We start from the raw sequence: 17729 nt of genomic DNA, 5'->3' as shown, positions 1-17729 counted from the left end.
AAGGGCCAACAAGTGCTAAGCATCTCTGGGAACTCCTTCAAGATTGTTGGAAGACCATTTCCGGCGACTACCTCTTGAAGCTCATCAAGAGAATGCCCAGTGTGTGCAAAGCAGTCATCAAAGCAAAAGGTGGCTACTTTGAAGAACCTAGAATATAAGACATATTTTCAGTTGTTTCACACTTTTTTGTTAAGTATATAATTCCACATGTGTTAATTCATAGTTTTGATGCCTTCAGTGTGAATGTACAATTTTCATAGTCATGAAAATACAGAAAAATCTTTAAATGAGGTGTGTCCAAACTTTTGGTCTGTACTGTATATATATTGTGTGTGTGTGTATGTATATATGTGTATGTATGTATGTATGTGTGTGTATATATATATATATAAATTATTTCACTTTTTTTGGCTTTTTCACGAAGTCCCACATTGGGACATGTATAATTTTTATTTTGATCACTGGTCTCATACACTGCTGTACTCATGTACTGCAGTGTGAGACTGTCTGTGCTTCACAGTCTCATCCTGTGAGACCCAGCTTGTAGCAGGATCTCACAGGCCACCATACCCTTGGGACTTGTGATTGTCATCGCGGGGGTCCGATCGTTACTAAGGGGGTCTTGCAGTCGTGATTTACAGCGGTATTTAAGGGGTTAATCGGCCCTGATCCGCTTCAAAACCGGTTGGGGCAGATAATGCAGGTTGTCAGCTGGTCACATACAGCGATTCAGCCGTGGGGCAGCCCTACTGTTACTAAGTGCCGTTAAAAAGCGGCGCTGAAGACTAAGGCCCCTTAGCGACCGTCATTAAAAGTCTTAACTGCGGTCGTTAAGAGGTTAAAAAGCTTGTAGGATGGCACCAGATAGATCATGCAGAATCCCACCGCTGCCCCCACATGTGATGGATCTGTACGTCGCCACCCCACCTGATGTCCCTACTAAATCAGACGGATCCCGTAATGCGGTTTCCCCACTTTCACCAACGTAACCTTTGCACCCCTCGGGGACACATGAGGTCAGATTGGTACAGTTTTACACGCACTCCCGGTCCACACAGGCCCAGGAAGACACTGAGTGAGAGGAGATGGCCCACGTGTCAATCACGTGCCAGCACACTCGCTCACACCCCTGACCGGCTGAGAGTCCCTTTTCACTAGCACCAGTAAAACAGAACCTCATCAGCCTGGTAAAACTGCCACCAGTTCCTCGTTCGATATAAGCCCGGTCCGTTAATGGGAATTATATCTGGCCAGATACCAGCCCCAGTAGCATGGAAAGTTAAACCAAGAAACGGACGTGTGTATTGAGATAAAAGAGCAGCCCAGGGTTAAATTATATGCCTTGAGGGCACACTAGACAATACAGTGTGTGTGTATATGCTAGAATGGATCAAGACCCAGGCAGACATTCGCCATGTTCTGGGGATCTCGGAAATATACACTATGTACAGCAAGGACGCATGGTATCTCCAGAACGCCTTATGGAATTCCTTGCTGTCTGAACATAGCAGACTGCATGGTTTGGCTCCACAGGGGGTCTTCCTGTAGGAGCTATGATTCTAGATACCTGGTGGGGGTGTAAATCCTGACTTTGCAGATGAAAGGCGGGACCACCTGGGGAGCCAGGTGTCTTGTTACTGCTACACATGCTTGCAGGACGATTGTAAGCTGCCAGTACATGCCCCCATCCTTCAGAGTTGTCCAATACTTGGACAACCCCTTCTCAAACCCTGTTTCCCCAAAGTAAACTAACACCTATACTCTCATCCAGTGCCTGTGCTATTCCATGCGATCCCTGTGGTCATTCGGTGCTGACTTCACTGCCCCCTCCTTCAGACAAATCGGACATCCAGAGGAAGTAAATTATGTCAAAACGTGAGGAGTGTGAAGCCAGCTCTGGTTGGCCTCAGGAACGGTGCCTGCAGTGGCAGGGAGTATAGGGGTGTTTTACTGGGTGGAAACAAAGTGGACAACCCCTTCACAAGCCTTAAGCCATATGGCCAGAATTAACTGCCTCCCAATGTGCAATATACTTGAGTGAGCTCTCGAACGGAGTCCACTCCACAAACGGCAGTAATCGCGTCTACGAGCAGCAACTGGAGCTAACCCGAGTAACTTCTGCTGTCCCCTTAATTTTGCACAATCGCAATGGTGCTCCATTTTAGGCATTTATTAGCCTCAACTTCAACTATTTTTCGATGGGTTGCTATGGCATCTGTGGGACCACTGAAGGCCCTTCTTACTGCAATGTTGATGCCCTTGTGAAATCCACCTTTTTATCTACATACTGCAGTAATGTAGTTTTGTAGGATAGGATCACAAGTTCAAGCTCCCTAATGGGACTAAAAAGCAGTAAATATTATTCTTCATTTATAAGTCGACACCCTGGGACATGGATTAGTTTTCCAAGCATCTCCAGACACAGTTGTATACAAGTTAGTTCTTTAAATGGTTGGTGGTGTTCACTGCATTGTGTGGAAAGTGTGGCCTTATGTTGCATAATAATCCTCACTGGCTATTCTTGAGAAAACTACCTATTTAAGCACATGGGCTTTTTAGTGGATGTTCTCTCTATGCATAACATCAACAGCCATCAAGCACTACTCTTATAATGTTTCTACGGTGATTATAAACTATGGAATTTTTTGGACTCCTAAGACTCAGAATATTAGTTTTGCTAATCTGGAAATTGGCAGCTATCATACAGCGGGAAGGGAAGGGTGGGGGTGAGCTTTATATGGATAGATGAACCCAACTTTTCCTCAGGAATTTAGCTGCCAGCTGTCTTCTCCTGCCATAGCTGTGAAGATCTCTCCCCACCTGCTGACCCATAGTGCAGGACTATTTAATGCTGTGCAGAATATTTTGTACACACTCTGCTTGCGTGCATACCGAACAATGAAAGTGCACACATCAAGCTGGAAAAAACATGCATTGGCCTAATCCGCTTGTAACCTTTCAAAACTGCAAATTGATTTGTCACACCTGAACTCTTGTCTATTAAACTAGAGGTGGACACAGATCGAAGAGTGCTCTTGTGCAAGAGCAATATATGGGCCCTTTGCAGCCCAATAGCTCATCACAATGAGCATTCACTCCTTTGTATGTCTGTGACAGAAGTTGCTTGCTGCTTTGGGCCCACCTACCTTTTGGGCCCTTGTGCATCTGTTCCTGTGCACACCCTCCTATGGGCTTTCCCACAAAATACATAGATCTCCTATCCATAGACCCGCATTGATCTCAAAAACTGTGTTTAACCATTGCTGCTCTATTACTCTGTCGAGCGGGAGGGATGACTCCCTGTAATAAGGAACACTTGTTGTATAGCGATAAATATTAGGGTAAGTAAAGTCTACTATACAGTGGCTGGAATACATCCTCAGAATTTGCTCCAACCTGCTATAAAACTGCAGGAGACTCCTCACAATCTTTCTATGATTGTCTGATAGTATGAAGGAATTAAAATATTAACCCCCTCTCCTACCCTACACCACTGACGTTGTTAACCACTTAGATTGCCAGTTAAGTATATCTGTTTTTCCCTTTTTCTGTCGTATAAATATGGGTCATGTAAAATCAGGTGTGACTTATAGTATGAAAACCTGTAAATCCTAAAAAGCTGCTATTCTGTTTCCAGCGCGTGAAGGCTGAGAAAGCGGAGATCACTAGGTTTTTACAGAAATCCAAAACATCCCAAACGCCAAAGGTAAGATATTGTAAAACCTTCTAATGTATCTTTTTTCTGGTCAGGTCTAGAAAAATGTAGTATAGTTCTCCTGATTCGCTAATTGGAGTTGTTTGCTAATATTACACCTACTACATATTGGGAAAGGATCTTGGAGATAGGAACACTTAAATTTATATTTGAGAATGCATATTCCAGGTATTTCACCAATTGCATATTTATCTTTTGATACACATTTTTCGAAATGTTTATTAATATATGTACAGTATATAAATTTAAGTGATTAGTTTTAATCACTTTTTTTTCTAAATGTTTTAACCTCTTTACCCCCGAGGTTGGTTTGCACGTTAATGACCAGGCCAATTTTTACAATTCTGACCACTGTCACTTTATGAGGTAATTACTCTGGAACGTTTCAACGGATCCCCCTGATTCTGAGACTGTTTTTTCGTGACATATTGTACTTCATGATAGTGGTAAAATTTCTTCGATATCGCTTGCGTTTATTTGTGGAAAAAAATGGAAATTTGGCAAAAATTTTGAACATTTTGCAATTTTCAAAATTTGAATTTTTATGCCCTTAAATCAGAGAGATATGTCACACAAAATAGTTAAAAAATAACATTTCCCACATGTTTACTTTACATCAGCACAATTTTGGAACCAAAATTTTTTTTTGTTAGGGAGCTATAAGGGTTAAAAGTTGACCAGCGATTTCTCATTTTTCCAACAAAATTTACAAAACCATTTTTTTAGGGACCACATCACATTTGAAGTCACTTTGAGAGGTCTTTATGACAGAAAATACCCAAAAGTGACACCATTCTAAAAACTGCACCCCTCAAGGTGCTCAAAACCACATTCAAGAACTTTATTAACCCTTCAGGTGCTTCACAGGAATTTTTGGAATGTGGAAGAAAAAAATGAACATTTAACTTTTTTCACAAAAATGTTACTTTAGACCCATTTTTTTTTTTTTTTTCGCAGGGGTAACAAGAAAAAATGGACCCCAATTTTGTTGTGCAATTTCTCCTGGGCACGCAGATGCCCAATATGTGGGAAAAAAACACTGTTTGGGTGCACGGCAGGGCTCAGAAGGGAAGAAGTGCCATTTGACTTTTTGATTGTAAAATTTGCTTGAATAATTAGCGGACGCTATGTTGCGTTTGGAGAGCCCCTGATGTGCCTAAACAGTGGAAACCCCCCACAAAGTGACCCCATTTTGGAAACTAGACCGCCCATGGAACTTATCTAGATGGGTGGTGAGCATTTTGAACCCCCAAGTGCTTCACAAATTAATCCGTAAAAATGAAAAAGTATTTATTTTCCCACTTTTTCATTTTTACCAATCAATTTGTGAAGCACCTGGGGGTTCCAAGTGCTCACTATGCATCTAGATAGGTGCCTTGGGGGGGTCTAGTTCCCAAAATGGGGTCACTTGTGGGGGAGCTCCAATGTTTAGGCACACAGGGGCTCTCCAAATGCGACATGGTTCCAATTTGTTAGCGGACACCATGTTGCGTTTGGAGAGCCCCTGTGTGCCTAAACATTGGAGCTCCCCCACAAGCGACCCCATTTTGGAAACTAGACCCCTCAGGGAACTTATCTAGATGTGTGGTGAGATGCAGGCGCCATCTACCCTAAGGTAAGATGGCACTGGAATTTTAATGCTATCACCGCGACTTCGGTCGCGGTGCTGCATTAAAGATAGGGCGTATTAATACGTATCTGGTCCATAAGGCCCAGGGCACAGATACGTACTAATACGCCCGGTGTCGTAAAGGGGTTAAACTTTTACAATTGACAGTAAACATGCTTTTTTACGTATTGGTTGTGCATAGACTCGATGGGACAGGACAACTGTCTGAGTAAAGCCATGGCAACTTTTTTGCCTCTGCATTTCAGCGGCCATAACTTATTTTTATCACAGACTTGACTGTTTTTAAGGTCCTATTTTATGTTTGAGAATTTTTTTTTTTTTTTTTTTTTTTACTTTGTCAGGTTCATGTATACTTCCGTGTAAGATACAGATATATCAAAATGGTTATACAGTCATGGTCGGAGGTGTTCCAGAAAATGAAGTATTTCTCCCAGAACATGATTGCAATAATACATGTTTTGTTATGCACATGTTTATTTCCTTTACCTGGTTAGCTCTGCAGCCTTGCAGCGCTGGGTCCTGGGTTCAAATCCCACTAAGGATAATATCTTCCAGGAGTTTGTATGTTCTCCCCATGTTTGTGTGGGTTTCTTCCCACACTCCAAAGACATACTGATAGGGAATGTTGATTGTGAGCCCCAATGGGGACAGTGCTGATAATGTCTGTAAAGCGCTGTGGAATTAATGGCGCTATATAAGTGAATAAAATAAATATTAGAACAACACAAAAAACGGAGGGAAAAAATGCAAATTGGACATAATTTCACACACAACCCCAAAAATGGGCCAGATGTAATTTTTGGCACCCTCAACTTAATATATGGTTGGTATAAATAACTGGAATCCATCGCTTCTTACACCTCTCAACTGGAATTTTGGACCACTCTTTTGCAAACTGCTTCAGGTCTCTCATGCTTGATGGGTGCCTTCTCCCAACAGCAATTTTAAGATCTCTACACAGGTGTTCAATGGGATTTAGATCTGGACTCATTGCTGGCCATTTCGAACTCTCCAATGCTTTGGCTTCCCTCCATTTCTTGTTGCTTCTTGAAGTATGTTTGGGTCGTTGTTCTGCTGGAAGACCCATGACCTAGAATGCAAACCCAGCTTTCTGATACTAAGCGCTACATTGCAACCCAAAATCCTTTGGTAATCTTCAGATTTAATGCTGCCACGAAAACAGTCAAGAGGCAGCAAAACAACCCCAAACCTCTTTCTACCTCCACCATATTTGACTGTAGGTACTGTGTTCATTTCATTGTAGGCCTCATTCTGTTTTCTGTAAACAGTAGAATGATGATGATTTACCAAAAAGCTCTATCTTCACATCTGTCCACAATACGCTTTCCCAGAAGGATTTTGGCTTACTCACATAAAGCTAGACTGCAGTTTGCCAAAATGTACGTCATTGTCAGCAGAAGGATCCGCCTGGGTCTCTTGCCATTACGTTTCATCTCATTCAAACGTTGATTGATAGTTCTCGCTGACACTGATGCACCTTGAGCCTGCAGGACAGTTTGAACTTCTTTGGAACATGATTGAGGCTGCTTATCCACCGTCCAGACTATCCTGTGTTGCAACCTTTCATCAATCTTTCTCTGCCGTCCATGTCCAGGGAGATTACATAGTGCCATTGCTATGTGTTGTAAAATTGATTGTTACGCACCATGGACAAAAAAAATATCAAGATTTGTGGAGATGGACTTGTAACCTTGAGATTGTTGATATTTTTCAACAATTAGGTTCTCAAGCCCTCACAGTTCTCTTCCCCTTCTTGTTCTCCATGCTTAGTGTGGCACACACAGACACACAATGCGAATATTCAATCAACGTCTCCCCTTTTTATCTGGTTTCTGGTGTGATTGTAATATTGCCCACACCTGTTACTTTCCACAGGTGAGTTTGAACAAGCATCACATGCTTGAAACAAAGTTGTTTACCCACAATTTTGGAAAGGAGCCAACAATTTTGTCCTGCCCATTTTTGGGGATGTGTGAAATTATGTCAAATTTACCTTTCTTCTGTGCTGTTCCAATACACACAAAGCAAATAAACCTGTGTATAACACATGTGTAATTGCAATAATTTTCTGAGAGAATTACTTTGTTTTAGAAGAAAAATGTCAGGGGTGACAGCACTTTCGGCCATGACTGTAGATGTACTAAATGTATTGTAATATCGGCGCTCCGAAGATGCATTGTGCACTGCTGCTGCAATTAGCGGCAAAAAAATCTGCTGTAACTTTTGCCTGGTACCAAAAGTAGAAAAATAAATATCAAAGTTGCAAACTGCACTTTAGTGCAAATTGAAGAATTTCTCCACGTAATTATTTGTTTCTACCTAAACATGCGGTAATCCAAGGTCACAAGTAGCATGTTTGCTGGATCTGTTATCCAAAATGTCCAGCCTTTTAATGACGTATATATAATAAGTATATAAGAGAGAATTCGTGTATCGTCCTTCAGTTGTAGATCTTTTACTTCTGTACAAGAGTTCTGCGATGTCGCTGATGGAGAATCCAAGTTTTCCTGCAACGCTGCAGCCGATAGCATTGCAATCAGCTGATTTGCTTCTCAGCAACCTGCTCTGGGCTATGTGACGTTTGCTACAAACAGCTGTTGGTTCCTAAAGGGGTATTCCCATTTCCAAGATCCTATCCCAACATGCAGTAGGTGTAATAATAATAATAGCGAATACCTCCAATTAGAAATATAGTATAGTATTTTTGATTCGCTATGCCACTTACCTTATGTGCAAGGCAGTACATGACCTTAGGTATCCATGGTTACGACTCCTAGCAGCTAGCTAACTAATTGTAACCATGGATACCTAAGGTCCTGCACATGCTATACTACATTTCTAATTGTAGGTATTTGCTAATAATATTATTATTATTATTATTCCTACTACTTATTGTGATAGGATCTTGGAGATGGGAATACCCCTTTAAGGATTAACAGTTGTTTGTAGCAAACGTGTCCCCATATACACTCACCGGGTCCAGATGTGATACAACTCCTGAGGAAGGACGCTACCTTCAAAACGCGTAGGATTTGTCACATCTTTTTGTTTCACGGACCTTTCCATAGTTAGCTGGAGTACTGCAGGAAAACTTGGACACTCTCGCCATCAGAGACATCGCAGAACTCTTGCACAGAAGTAAAAAGCTACAACTAAAAAACGATCCACGAATGATCTCTACGGAGATCCACGGATTATCTCTACTCCATCAAAAGCTGGCCATTTTGGATAAGTAACAGATCCAGCTAGCACGGTACTTGTGACTTTGGATTAGTGTATCTTTAGGTAAAAACAACTTGCTGCTTATTTGGAGAGCTTCTTTAATTGCACTACAGCGCAGTTTGCAACTTGGCTATAGATGCATCTATTTCTAAAAATCAATCTCGCACACAGAACCAGTCAAGGCTTTGGACACCTGTTAATGCGTGGCATACGGGTATCACTTATCAGATATCTAGAACACGTATGCCCATATTAATAATTTAGATGGGAATCTGTTACCACATTTGACAATTTGAGTCTGTATAAAATGGACGGACTCCAACTCCTAAAATATATAATAAATTGGGTACAATAGTTCAATGCTGTTTGTGGGAATATTTTTTCATAATAATTTGGGAAAGTTATGAAATGTCCTATAAATGTCTGTCCTATTCCTGATCTAAGGGTCTAGACTTTAGCTGAGACGAATCTGTGCTACAGTAAATTTATCACTTTAACATGAGCCATGAATGAGGGAGTCGGAGTCATTGAAATTGAAGTCAGAGGTTTGTCTTACCTACTCCACAGCCCTGTATTACACATCACATTGGTAACTCCCCCTTCATTTAAAATAATCTCTGGAGCCAGAGTTATCTTCCAGGCAGCGTCCTCCCCAGAGCCTGGAGGAGGTGATTTATATAAAGTGATAAAAGCTGATTTATCAGCACCACCAGACATCTGATATTAGGCATACAGGTATCCCTCTCCTCAGCAGTCTATAACCTGCATGCTCATATTAATAGTGTAGATAGGTCAAATGTGGTGACAGAATGCCTTTTGAAGCTAATTAGCTTCCCTGATGGAAAAGTATCTTTTTGTATTTTTCAGCATTGAAGCCCTTAATGTTGACCAAATTCCAAACACAATTTGCTGAAATGCAGCCATAAACTTGCAAAGACCCTTCGCTATGCTTCACTGTTACCTGCAGACACTCATTATTGTATCTCTCTCCAGCTCTTCAACAAATTATTACACATTTTCACTCATCGAGTAAGAGGACCTGCTGCCTTTTTCTGCACCCAAGTTCTTATGTTTACGTGAATAGTTGAGTTACTTGGTCTTGTTTCCATGTGGATTGTTTTTTAGACCCAATTCTTCCATTAATACCACTTCTGGCCAGACTTTTATAAATACCTCTCAAAAAAATAAAGGGAACACTCAAATAACACATCCTAGATCTTAATGAATGAAATATTCTCATTGAATACTTTGTTCTGTACAAAGTTGAATGTGCTGACAACAAAATCACACACAAATCATCAATGGAAATCAAATTTATTAACCAATGGAGGCCTGGATTTGGAGTCACCCCCAAAATTAAAGTGGAAAACACACTACAGGCTGATCCAACTTTGATGTAATGTCCTTAAAACAAGTCAAAATGAGGCTCAGTATTGTGTGTGGCGTCCATGTGCCTGTATGACCTCCCTACAATGCCTGGGCATGCTCCTGATGAGGTTGCAGATGGTCTCCTGTGGGATTTCCTCCCAGACCTGGACTAAAGCATCCGCCAACTCCTGGACAGTCTGTGGTGCAACGTGACGTTGGTGGATGGAGCGAGACATGATGTCCCAGATGTGCTCCATCGGATTCAGGTCTGGGGAACGGGCTTCAATGCCGCCTTCTTGCAGGAACTGCTGACACACTCCAGCCACATGAGGTCTGGCATTGTCCTGCATTAGGAGGAATCCAGGGCCAACCACACCAGCATATGGTCTCACAAGGGGTCTGAGGATCTCATCTCGGTACCTAATGGCAGTCAGGCTACCTCTGGCAAGCACATGGAGGGCTGTGCAGCCCTCCAAAGAAATGCCACCGCACACCATTACTGACCCACTGCCAAATCGGTCATGCTGAAGAATGTTGTAGGCAGCAGATCGCTCTCCATGGCGTCTCCAGACTCTGTCACGTCTGTCACATGTGCTCAGTGTGAACCTACTTTCATCTGTGAAGAGCACACGGCGCCAGTGGCAACTTTGCCAATCCTGGTGTTCTGTGGCAAATGGCAAGCGTCCTGCACGGTGTTGGGCTGTGAGCACAACCCCCATCTGTGGATGTCGGGCCTTCATATCACCCACATGGATTCGGTTTCTAACTGTTTGTGCAGACACATGCACATTTGTGGCCTGCTGGAGGTCATTTTGGAGGGCTCTGGCAGTGCTCCTCCTGTTCCTCCTTGCACAAAGGCGGAGGTAGCGGTCCTGCTGCTGGGTTGCTGTCCTCCTACTGCCCCCTCCACATCTCCTGGTGTACTGGCCTGTCTCCTGGTAGCGCCTCCAGCATCTGGACACTACGCTGACAGACACAGCAAACCTTCTTGCCACAGCTCGCATTGATGTGCCATCCTGGATGAGCTGCACTACCTGAGCAACTTCTGTGGGTTGTAGAGTCCGTCTCATGCAACCACGAGTTTAAAAGCACAACCAACATTCAAAAGTGACCAAAACATCAGCCAGAAAGCATTGGTACTGAGATGTGGTGTGTGGCCCCCACCTGCAGAACCACTCCTTTAATGAGTGTGTCTTGATAATTGCCAATAATTTCCATCTATTGTCAATTCCATTTACACAACAGCATGTGAAATTGTCAATCAGTGTTGCTTCCTGAGTGGACAGTTTGATTTCACAGAAGTTTGATTTACTTGGAGTTATATTCTGTTTAGGTGTTCCCTTTATTTTTTTGAGAAGTGTAGTAGCTGGGTCCCACTGGTTGCTGACAATTCTGAACTGATATATCTTCTGCGGTTTTGAGTTTTCTTGGCCAACTGCTCTGTATGTAATCCTGAACATTGCCCATTTCTTGGTATTCTCAATGCTGAGAAATACAAGCTGATAGTTTTAACTTCCTTCTTTGTGTTGCAATTTTAACACAAGCACTATCTGTTTCACATGCACACAATGGCTGATTCAAGATGGCTGCTCTTTGCCTCTCAATGACCAATATTACATTTACCAACCTGACTCTCCCAGTACAAACAAAGCTAGATGTTTGCTGTTGATTCATGAAATAAACCTCTGTGTAATGGGCCTGCGTTTGGATCACATGACCTTGTTCATAGCCTACAAAATATATGCAAACACGTATGTCAGAATAAATAGAAATCAATCCATGATACAAAACAAACAAAGGAAAACCAGGATTCAAACAGAATATAATAAATGGTCATCTAAACAGAGTAGAAATCCATGCTAATCACTGATGTATGCAATCAGGTAACACAATGCATGTGTGAATCATCCTAGTAGATAGAAGCCGTATGAATATAGTACATATAGGGAGTACCTGAAACTTTCCTTTCTCCAATAAAACCTCTGAGTAAATGTGGATGGTTGTCGGAGAGCCTGACTGGTTACTTCTCTATGCTGTTGTACTGTTTCCATCTCATTGTAATTATACTTTAACCTCCATTTTAGACATTTGCCCAGTCGTGTGGGAAGTTTGCTCCATTCGAAATAAAAAAGAACATGGCTGTTGCTCCTTTGTGTCGGGTTGAATTTGAACAGGAAAGTTCAGACCAATTAGATAAGCTTCTACTAGACCAAGACTCTGAATCTTTATTTTTGATGGAAATTAAAGGGAGGAAACCAAGAAGAATGGGACAGACTAGAACTCCTCATCTGCCGAATTTAACCAGGTAAGTTATATAAATGTGGTAAACTTTTTTGACCTTTAGAAACATGTAATTGGGCCCACAGTGATATCCAGCAACAATGGATATCTTGGCATATTTTAATTCTGAAACTAATATACAGACATTCTTCTTAAGTTTAAAGGGGTTGTCCAGGTTAAACTGTTGTCTGCAGTCACGATTTGTGACTGCAGACTTGTAGACCTATTAATTTGACCCTATTAAAGTTACGTTTGCACATCCGGGTAAAAGTGTTATCCCAAAATCGCCAAACCGTGCCAACTCATAGAAAGCATTAATAAATAGGAGACTAAATAGTTTTAAGGCATTAAAAAAGTTTTTCATTTATTATATCAAGCTAAAAAACATACAAAAGTTTAGGAGGAAACGACTTTGTGAGGGTAGCATAAGGCACTGGTAACAAAGGCCTAAATAACAAACAAATTGGCATATCCAACTTGGTAAGGACATAAATATATTGAATTATAATAAATATCGATGATTTGGATAGTTCAGAGTGTACACAGTGAGTATATAGTTAAGCATATTAATAAACATTTTGTAAATAATTGAAATCACGGTGTAGATTCAAAGAGCTATCAAATTGACATCCCTGCCCTTCAATAGTACCATATACAAAAAGTAAAAGGGAGGGAATAGGGAGTCAATAGCTTACCAAGTAAAGAGCCAAAGACCAGAGCCTAATAGAGTGCAGTAACAGACCCCAGGGTCTGATGATGCATGTGACAGATTATTTTCTGCCATTTGCATCAACAGAGGCATTTGCAGCAAGCATCAAACATACTTCAACTCCTCTTTGCTGTGCTTACTCAATGATTTTTTTAAACTCCATTGTGGAATCCAAGCAGAGTGCAGAACTGTTGATCTCTGCTGGAAACCAGTTTATCGCTCAATGCTGTGAAAACACAGGTGGAGCTATATTTTTGTGTATGGCAGAAAATAAAATTGGTTTGGCAGTGCACAGGACCATCAAGTGTACAGAAGAATTGAGTAGTCTAAAAAATAATTAGCTTGATGTGCCAAATCTTTGGTGGAGGCACATCTAAGCTGACGCAGCAGAGCTGTGCTGAAAGCCAGTGCTAGTTTGATTTTCAGCCCGCTTCCAGCACCACTTTGAACCGCAGTGTGAGGTGGAGGCTTGCAGCATTGAAAAGAAGCAGGATGCTGCTGCAAAAAAGTTTTAGCAGCTTAAAGGGGTCAAAATCGCTAAAGGGAACCTGTCACCCCCCCTGGGAGATATCAGACTGCTAATATGGACATTACAGGTTATAGAAATGTAAATCTATACTTGCCTGTATATCCCATATAAGCGGTCTTGTGGCTGTGAAATTGCTTTTTATATAATCCTTTTTCCTAGGCTTGGCGCCCGGGGGACGCCAAGAAATGCCCATCTATACGCTTAATTTAAATATCCCCCCCCCTGCCCTCCTGTGACAAAAGGTGTAATGAAGCAGAGGAATTGCCAGCAGACATCATCCCTGTGCAGCAACTACCTGCCTGGTAGTTCTTAGCTCCATACACAAAAATGAGTCCTGGATAAACCCTTTACGTTCACGGAATAGCATAATTGGGTATGTGGTAGCCCTCTAATCTGCACATATTGTATATCTTTTGTAATTGTGCTTCTTCTGTGGCTATTTAGGACTACCTTCTTTCCTTGCTTGGCTAACTATGTGCAATCTGCATTTTTCTAATTTGTCGAGGGCACGAGACCCTTATAAAGTAGTGGTTAATTATGATTTAAATATAGAAACTTATAAACATTTTTAACATCTCAGAATGTTATATTTTTGGAACTTGAAAGTGAATTCTATTTACCATCCTTTTCTGCACAAAGATCAGCTTTTACAGTCTGTGCGTGAGGGGGATACATATATACACAGCCAAGGCAAAATACTAGATGTGTAACTTTCTTTTTGTGGTTAATTAAAATTTACAAAACGTAAGTGTTTCTACATTTTTCTGTGAATGGCAGTGAAACAGAAGATGTACAGATTCTAGAGAATACAGATGAAGCCATTCAGGAGAATATAATTGTTGAGAAACGAAGTATGCTAGAGCGTAGAAAACTTGGTAAAATGAAATTGTTTCAGTTCTGCGAGAATTATCGACCAGCCTACTGGGGCACGTGGAACAGATCAAGCGCAGTAATAAATCCAAGGAAGCCATGGGCCCAAGACACTGTAAGTCTCATCTTTTTATTTTTTATGTTCAATTACAAACATTTACACCCTTGGAAAAGGAAAACTGCTGCGGTTGCTATGGACAATGTCTTTTTCCTAAAATATTTAACATGAAACCCTCGATAATGGTGCTTTTTAACTGATATCATAGGGAATTTAGACATATGCATTTTTTTTTATTTTACTTCCCTGTCATTGTAGGCATGAAATTATGATGACCTGTATTTTCCAGGATTTGCTTATTGTGTTTTTGGCCCTTTTTTTTTTTTTTTTTTTTTTCTCCTTAATTTACCTTTTTTACTTGGGTCACGACTAGCAATAACTTATTTTCCCACTTGTATATTGGCTACATGATAGTCTGGGTACACATAATGGAGATTTATTAGTCATGTACAGTAGAAAATCATAATGTTTTTGCATAGCAAATTTCAGCACCTCTGTCCCATCCCTGACTGATTCTTTAAGCCATTGACGAGAGTCATCTGTTTAAATTGTGGTTTTGAACTTGTTTTGGCAATTAAACCACTTGCACAAACCGTCAGAGCAAAGAAATGAGTTGTATACAATGTTTAGAAAGAAGCGAAAAGAAATAAAAATGTACAATATCTTTTACATAAAATGCTTGAACATTATGAATGCAAATTTTAAATTGGGATGCCAGCATCAGTTTTTTTTTTTTTTGTTTGTTTTTTTGTTTTCTTCCCAACTCCAGCAACTTGACATGCTTTCAGTGCTCATCAAAATGAGTACACCCCAACAGATTTGTCAGAAGACCTTAAGTTTTCTTAAAGAATCTACATTTTCTATGAATGGGATACAATACCACAAAATAACTTCATAAATGTGTGCTATTTATTGCAAACAAGTTTTATTTTGCACACAAAGTAATTTTCCTAACAAATTCATTCAAGACCATGTTGCAAAAATGAGTACACCCCAATAAGCCTTAATAGCAAAGTTCCAGTGTACAAAATTCTAATAAACAAGAATTCAACCATGGGTAACTCTAAGTATTCATTAAACAGGTGTCCTGGAGAAAGATGTCTATAAAAGGGTGTTACTTACAAAAGAACACCCCCACCCCTTCCCATTTCATGCTGTCAGCAATAGCATAACATCGAATAGAAATGTCACAAGATCTGAGAGAAAATTTATTTCTTTTACACCAGAAAGGTGAAGGCTTCAAGATCAGTCAAAAAAACTGTAGAAAAAGTGATACAGAAAATGTATCAAAGATGGAATTGCAACCATCTGAGATGTACAGGCTGACTACAGAAGTTAACACACAAACAGGAGCATCTTATGATGAGAGGGGTTGAAGAAACTAGTTCACTGCAATTTAGCTAAAGAAAGCCCAGCCGGTGTGAGTGTTCCCGATCACACAATATGGCGCACACTGCAGAGGAATGGCATGCATAGGTATTGTCCATGAAAAAAGCCTCTCCTAAATCCCATGCATAAAAAAACCTGCGTACAGTTTGCCAGGGTCCATTCTGAAAAATAAGACTACTGGGACACTCTACTCTGGAGTAACAAGACAAAGATAAATGTTTTTAGAAATGACATCACAACTATATGGAACCACAAAGATTAAGAGTACAAAGAAAAATGCGTGATTCACTTCTCCAACATGACAGTGATCCAAAACACACATCTAAGGACCATTTCTGAAGAACAGGGTAAAAGTGATTTAGTGGCCAAGTATGTCTCCTGATCTGAATCCAATCAAACACCTATGGGGAGTTCTGAAGAGAAGTTGACACTCTCTCCAGCATCCAGGCTTTAAAGAGGGTGTTTTTGAAGAATGGAAAAAAGATTTCTCAAGAAGTCAACTCGTTCATTTGATGCCTAGAAGACTTGGTTCTGTCTTTTTAAAAATCCAGTATTTAATGCAAAACACTAGATGTAGTTGTTTTAGTGTGGGGTGTATTCATTGTTGCATCAACTAATTTCAGTAGAACTGAACATTCTGTAATGAAAATTATATTAACCTTATGTTCATGTTGAGGGTTGAAAAAAAATGTTCAAAGAAAATAAATTTTGTTAAAATTTTGTTTATGTTCAATGAGAGATTGATTAAAATCTTGCATTTCAAAGGGGTGTACTCATTATGCAGTGCCCTGTAGTTTCACTGCTCATAAGAGAGAATAATGTAACAGAATTGCATTTAAAGGGGTTTTCCCACTAACAAAAGTTAATTTTAATCAATAGATCTTGGAATAATAACTTCCACAACTGAATGTGTTTAAATTAGTGATGAGTGAGTATGTTCGGTTTACCCTTTCGGCGAGTATGCTCGGGCGAGTACCGTATTTTTCGGACTATAAGACGCACTTTATTACTCCAAAATTTTGGAGGAAAGTGGGGGGGGTGAGTCTTATAGTCCGAATACTATATACATGGCTGTACGTGGTGGGTGTGGGGGAGCGGCAGCGGGGGGATCAGCAGGGCACAAAAGGCTGCAGCCGCCTGCTGCAGCCTGCGCTGTGCCCGCTACTAAAGAAAATGAATATTCCCTGCTCCCCATGAGCGTGGAGAGCAATGAATATTAATTTTTCTTAATAGCCGGCACACTGCTGCCGCTTTGCAGTCTGTGTGCCCGCTATTAAAGCTCATGAATATTCCCTACAACCCACTCCTATGGGTTGTAGTGAATATCCATGGTCTTTAATAGCCGGCACACTGACCACACAGTGGCAGCAGGAGCTGCGCTGCGGTATAGTGTGCCAGCTATTGAACAGACTCAATGGTCACTGCTCCCCACGCACAGAGTCCCGGCGTGGGGAGCAGTGACTATTCCAGCACAGCGTCTCACACTGTGAGGGCGCATGGCAGGGGCGCCATGCGCGGCTCACACAATGAGTGCCTGCAGCAGAGCAGGACAGCGCTGGAGGAGAGAGGAGATGAGTGTGATTGATTTGTTTATTTTTTTTTTTTGTAGGCAGCGTGATGGGGGCTCAGAGGGGTGCCATGCATACCAGGATGGGTGGCACAGAGGGGTGTCATGCATACCAGGATGGGGGGCACAGAGGGGTGCCATGCATCCCAGGATGGGGGGCACAGAGGGGTGCCATGCATCCCAGGATGGGGGGCACAGAGGGGTGCCATGCATCCCAGGATGGGGGGCACAGAGGGGTGCCATGCATCCCAGGATGGGGGGCACAGAGGGGTGCCATGCATCCCAGGATGGGGGGCACAGAGGGGTGCCGTGCATACCAAGATGGGGGATATTAACAGAATTGGGGGATATTACCCCAATACCAGTGTCAG

At 41.4% G+C, this 17729-nt stretch overlaps 1 protein-coding gene across 3 annotated transcripts in view; it reads left to right on the top strand.

Annotated features, from left to right (window-relative positions):
- Window positions 1-17729, top strand: part of CHAF1A (chromatin assembly factor 1 subunit A) — a 186978-nt gene that overhangs the window by 115705 nt on the left and 53544 nt on the right. For all 3 annotated transcript variants that reach the window (XM_073686355.1, XM_073686357.1, XM_073686354.1), the window contains exons 6-8: window positions 3638-3706; window positions 12041-12261; window positions 14252-14459. In XM_073686355.1, the coding sequence (XP_073542456.1) occupies window positions 3638-3706; window positions 12041-12261; window positions 14252-14459 (498 nt within the window). The remainder of the gene's footprint in view (window positions 1-3637; window positions 3707-12040; window positions 12262-14251; window positions 14460-17729) is intronic.

This window comes from Phyllobates terribilis, unplaced genomic scaffold (genome assembly GCF_046119375.1).
Source record: "Phyllobates terribilis strain yellow unplaced genomic scaffold, ASM4611937v1 Scaffold_1__5_contigs__length_1240528914, whole genome shotgun sequence".
NCBI lineage: Eukaryota > Metazoa > Chordata > Amphibia > Anura > Dendrobatidae > Phyllobates > Phyllobates terribilis.
Note: the sequence above shows the minus strand (reverse complement) of the source record. Positions and strands in the feature narration are given on the sequence as shown.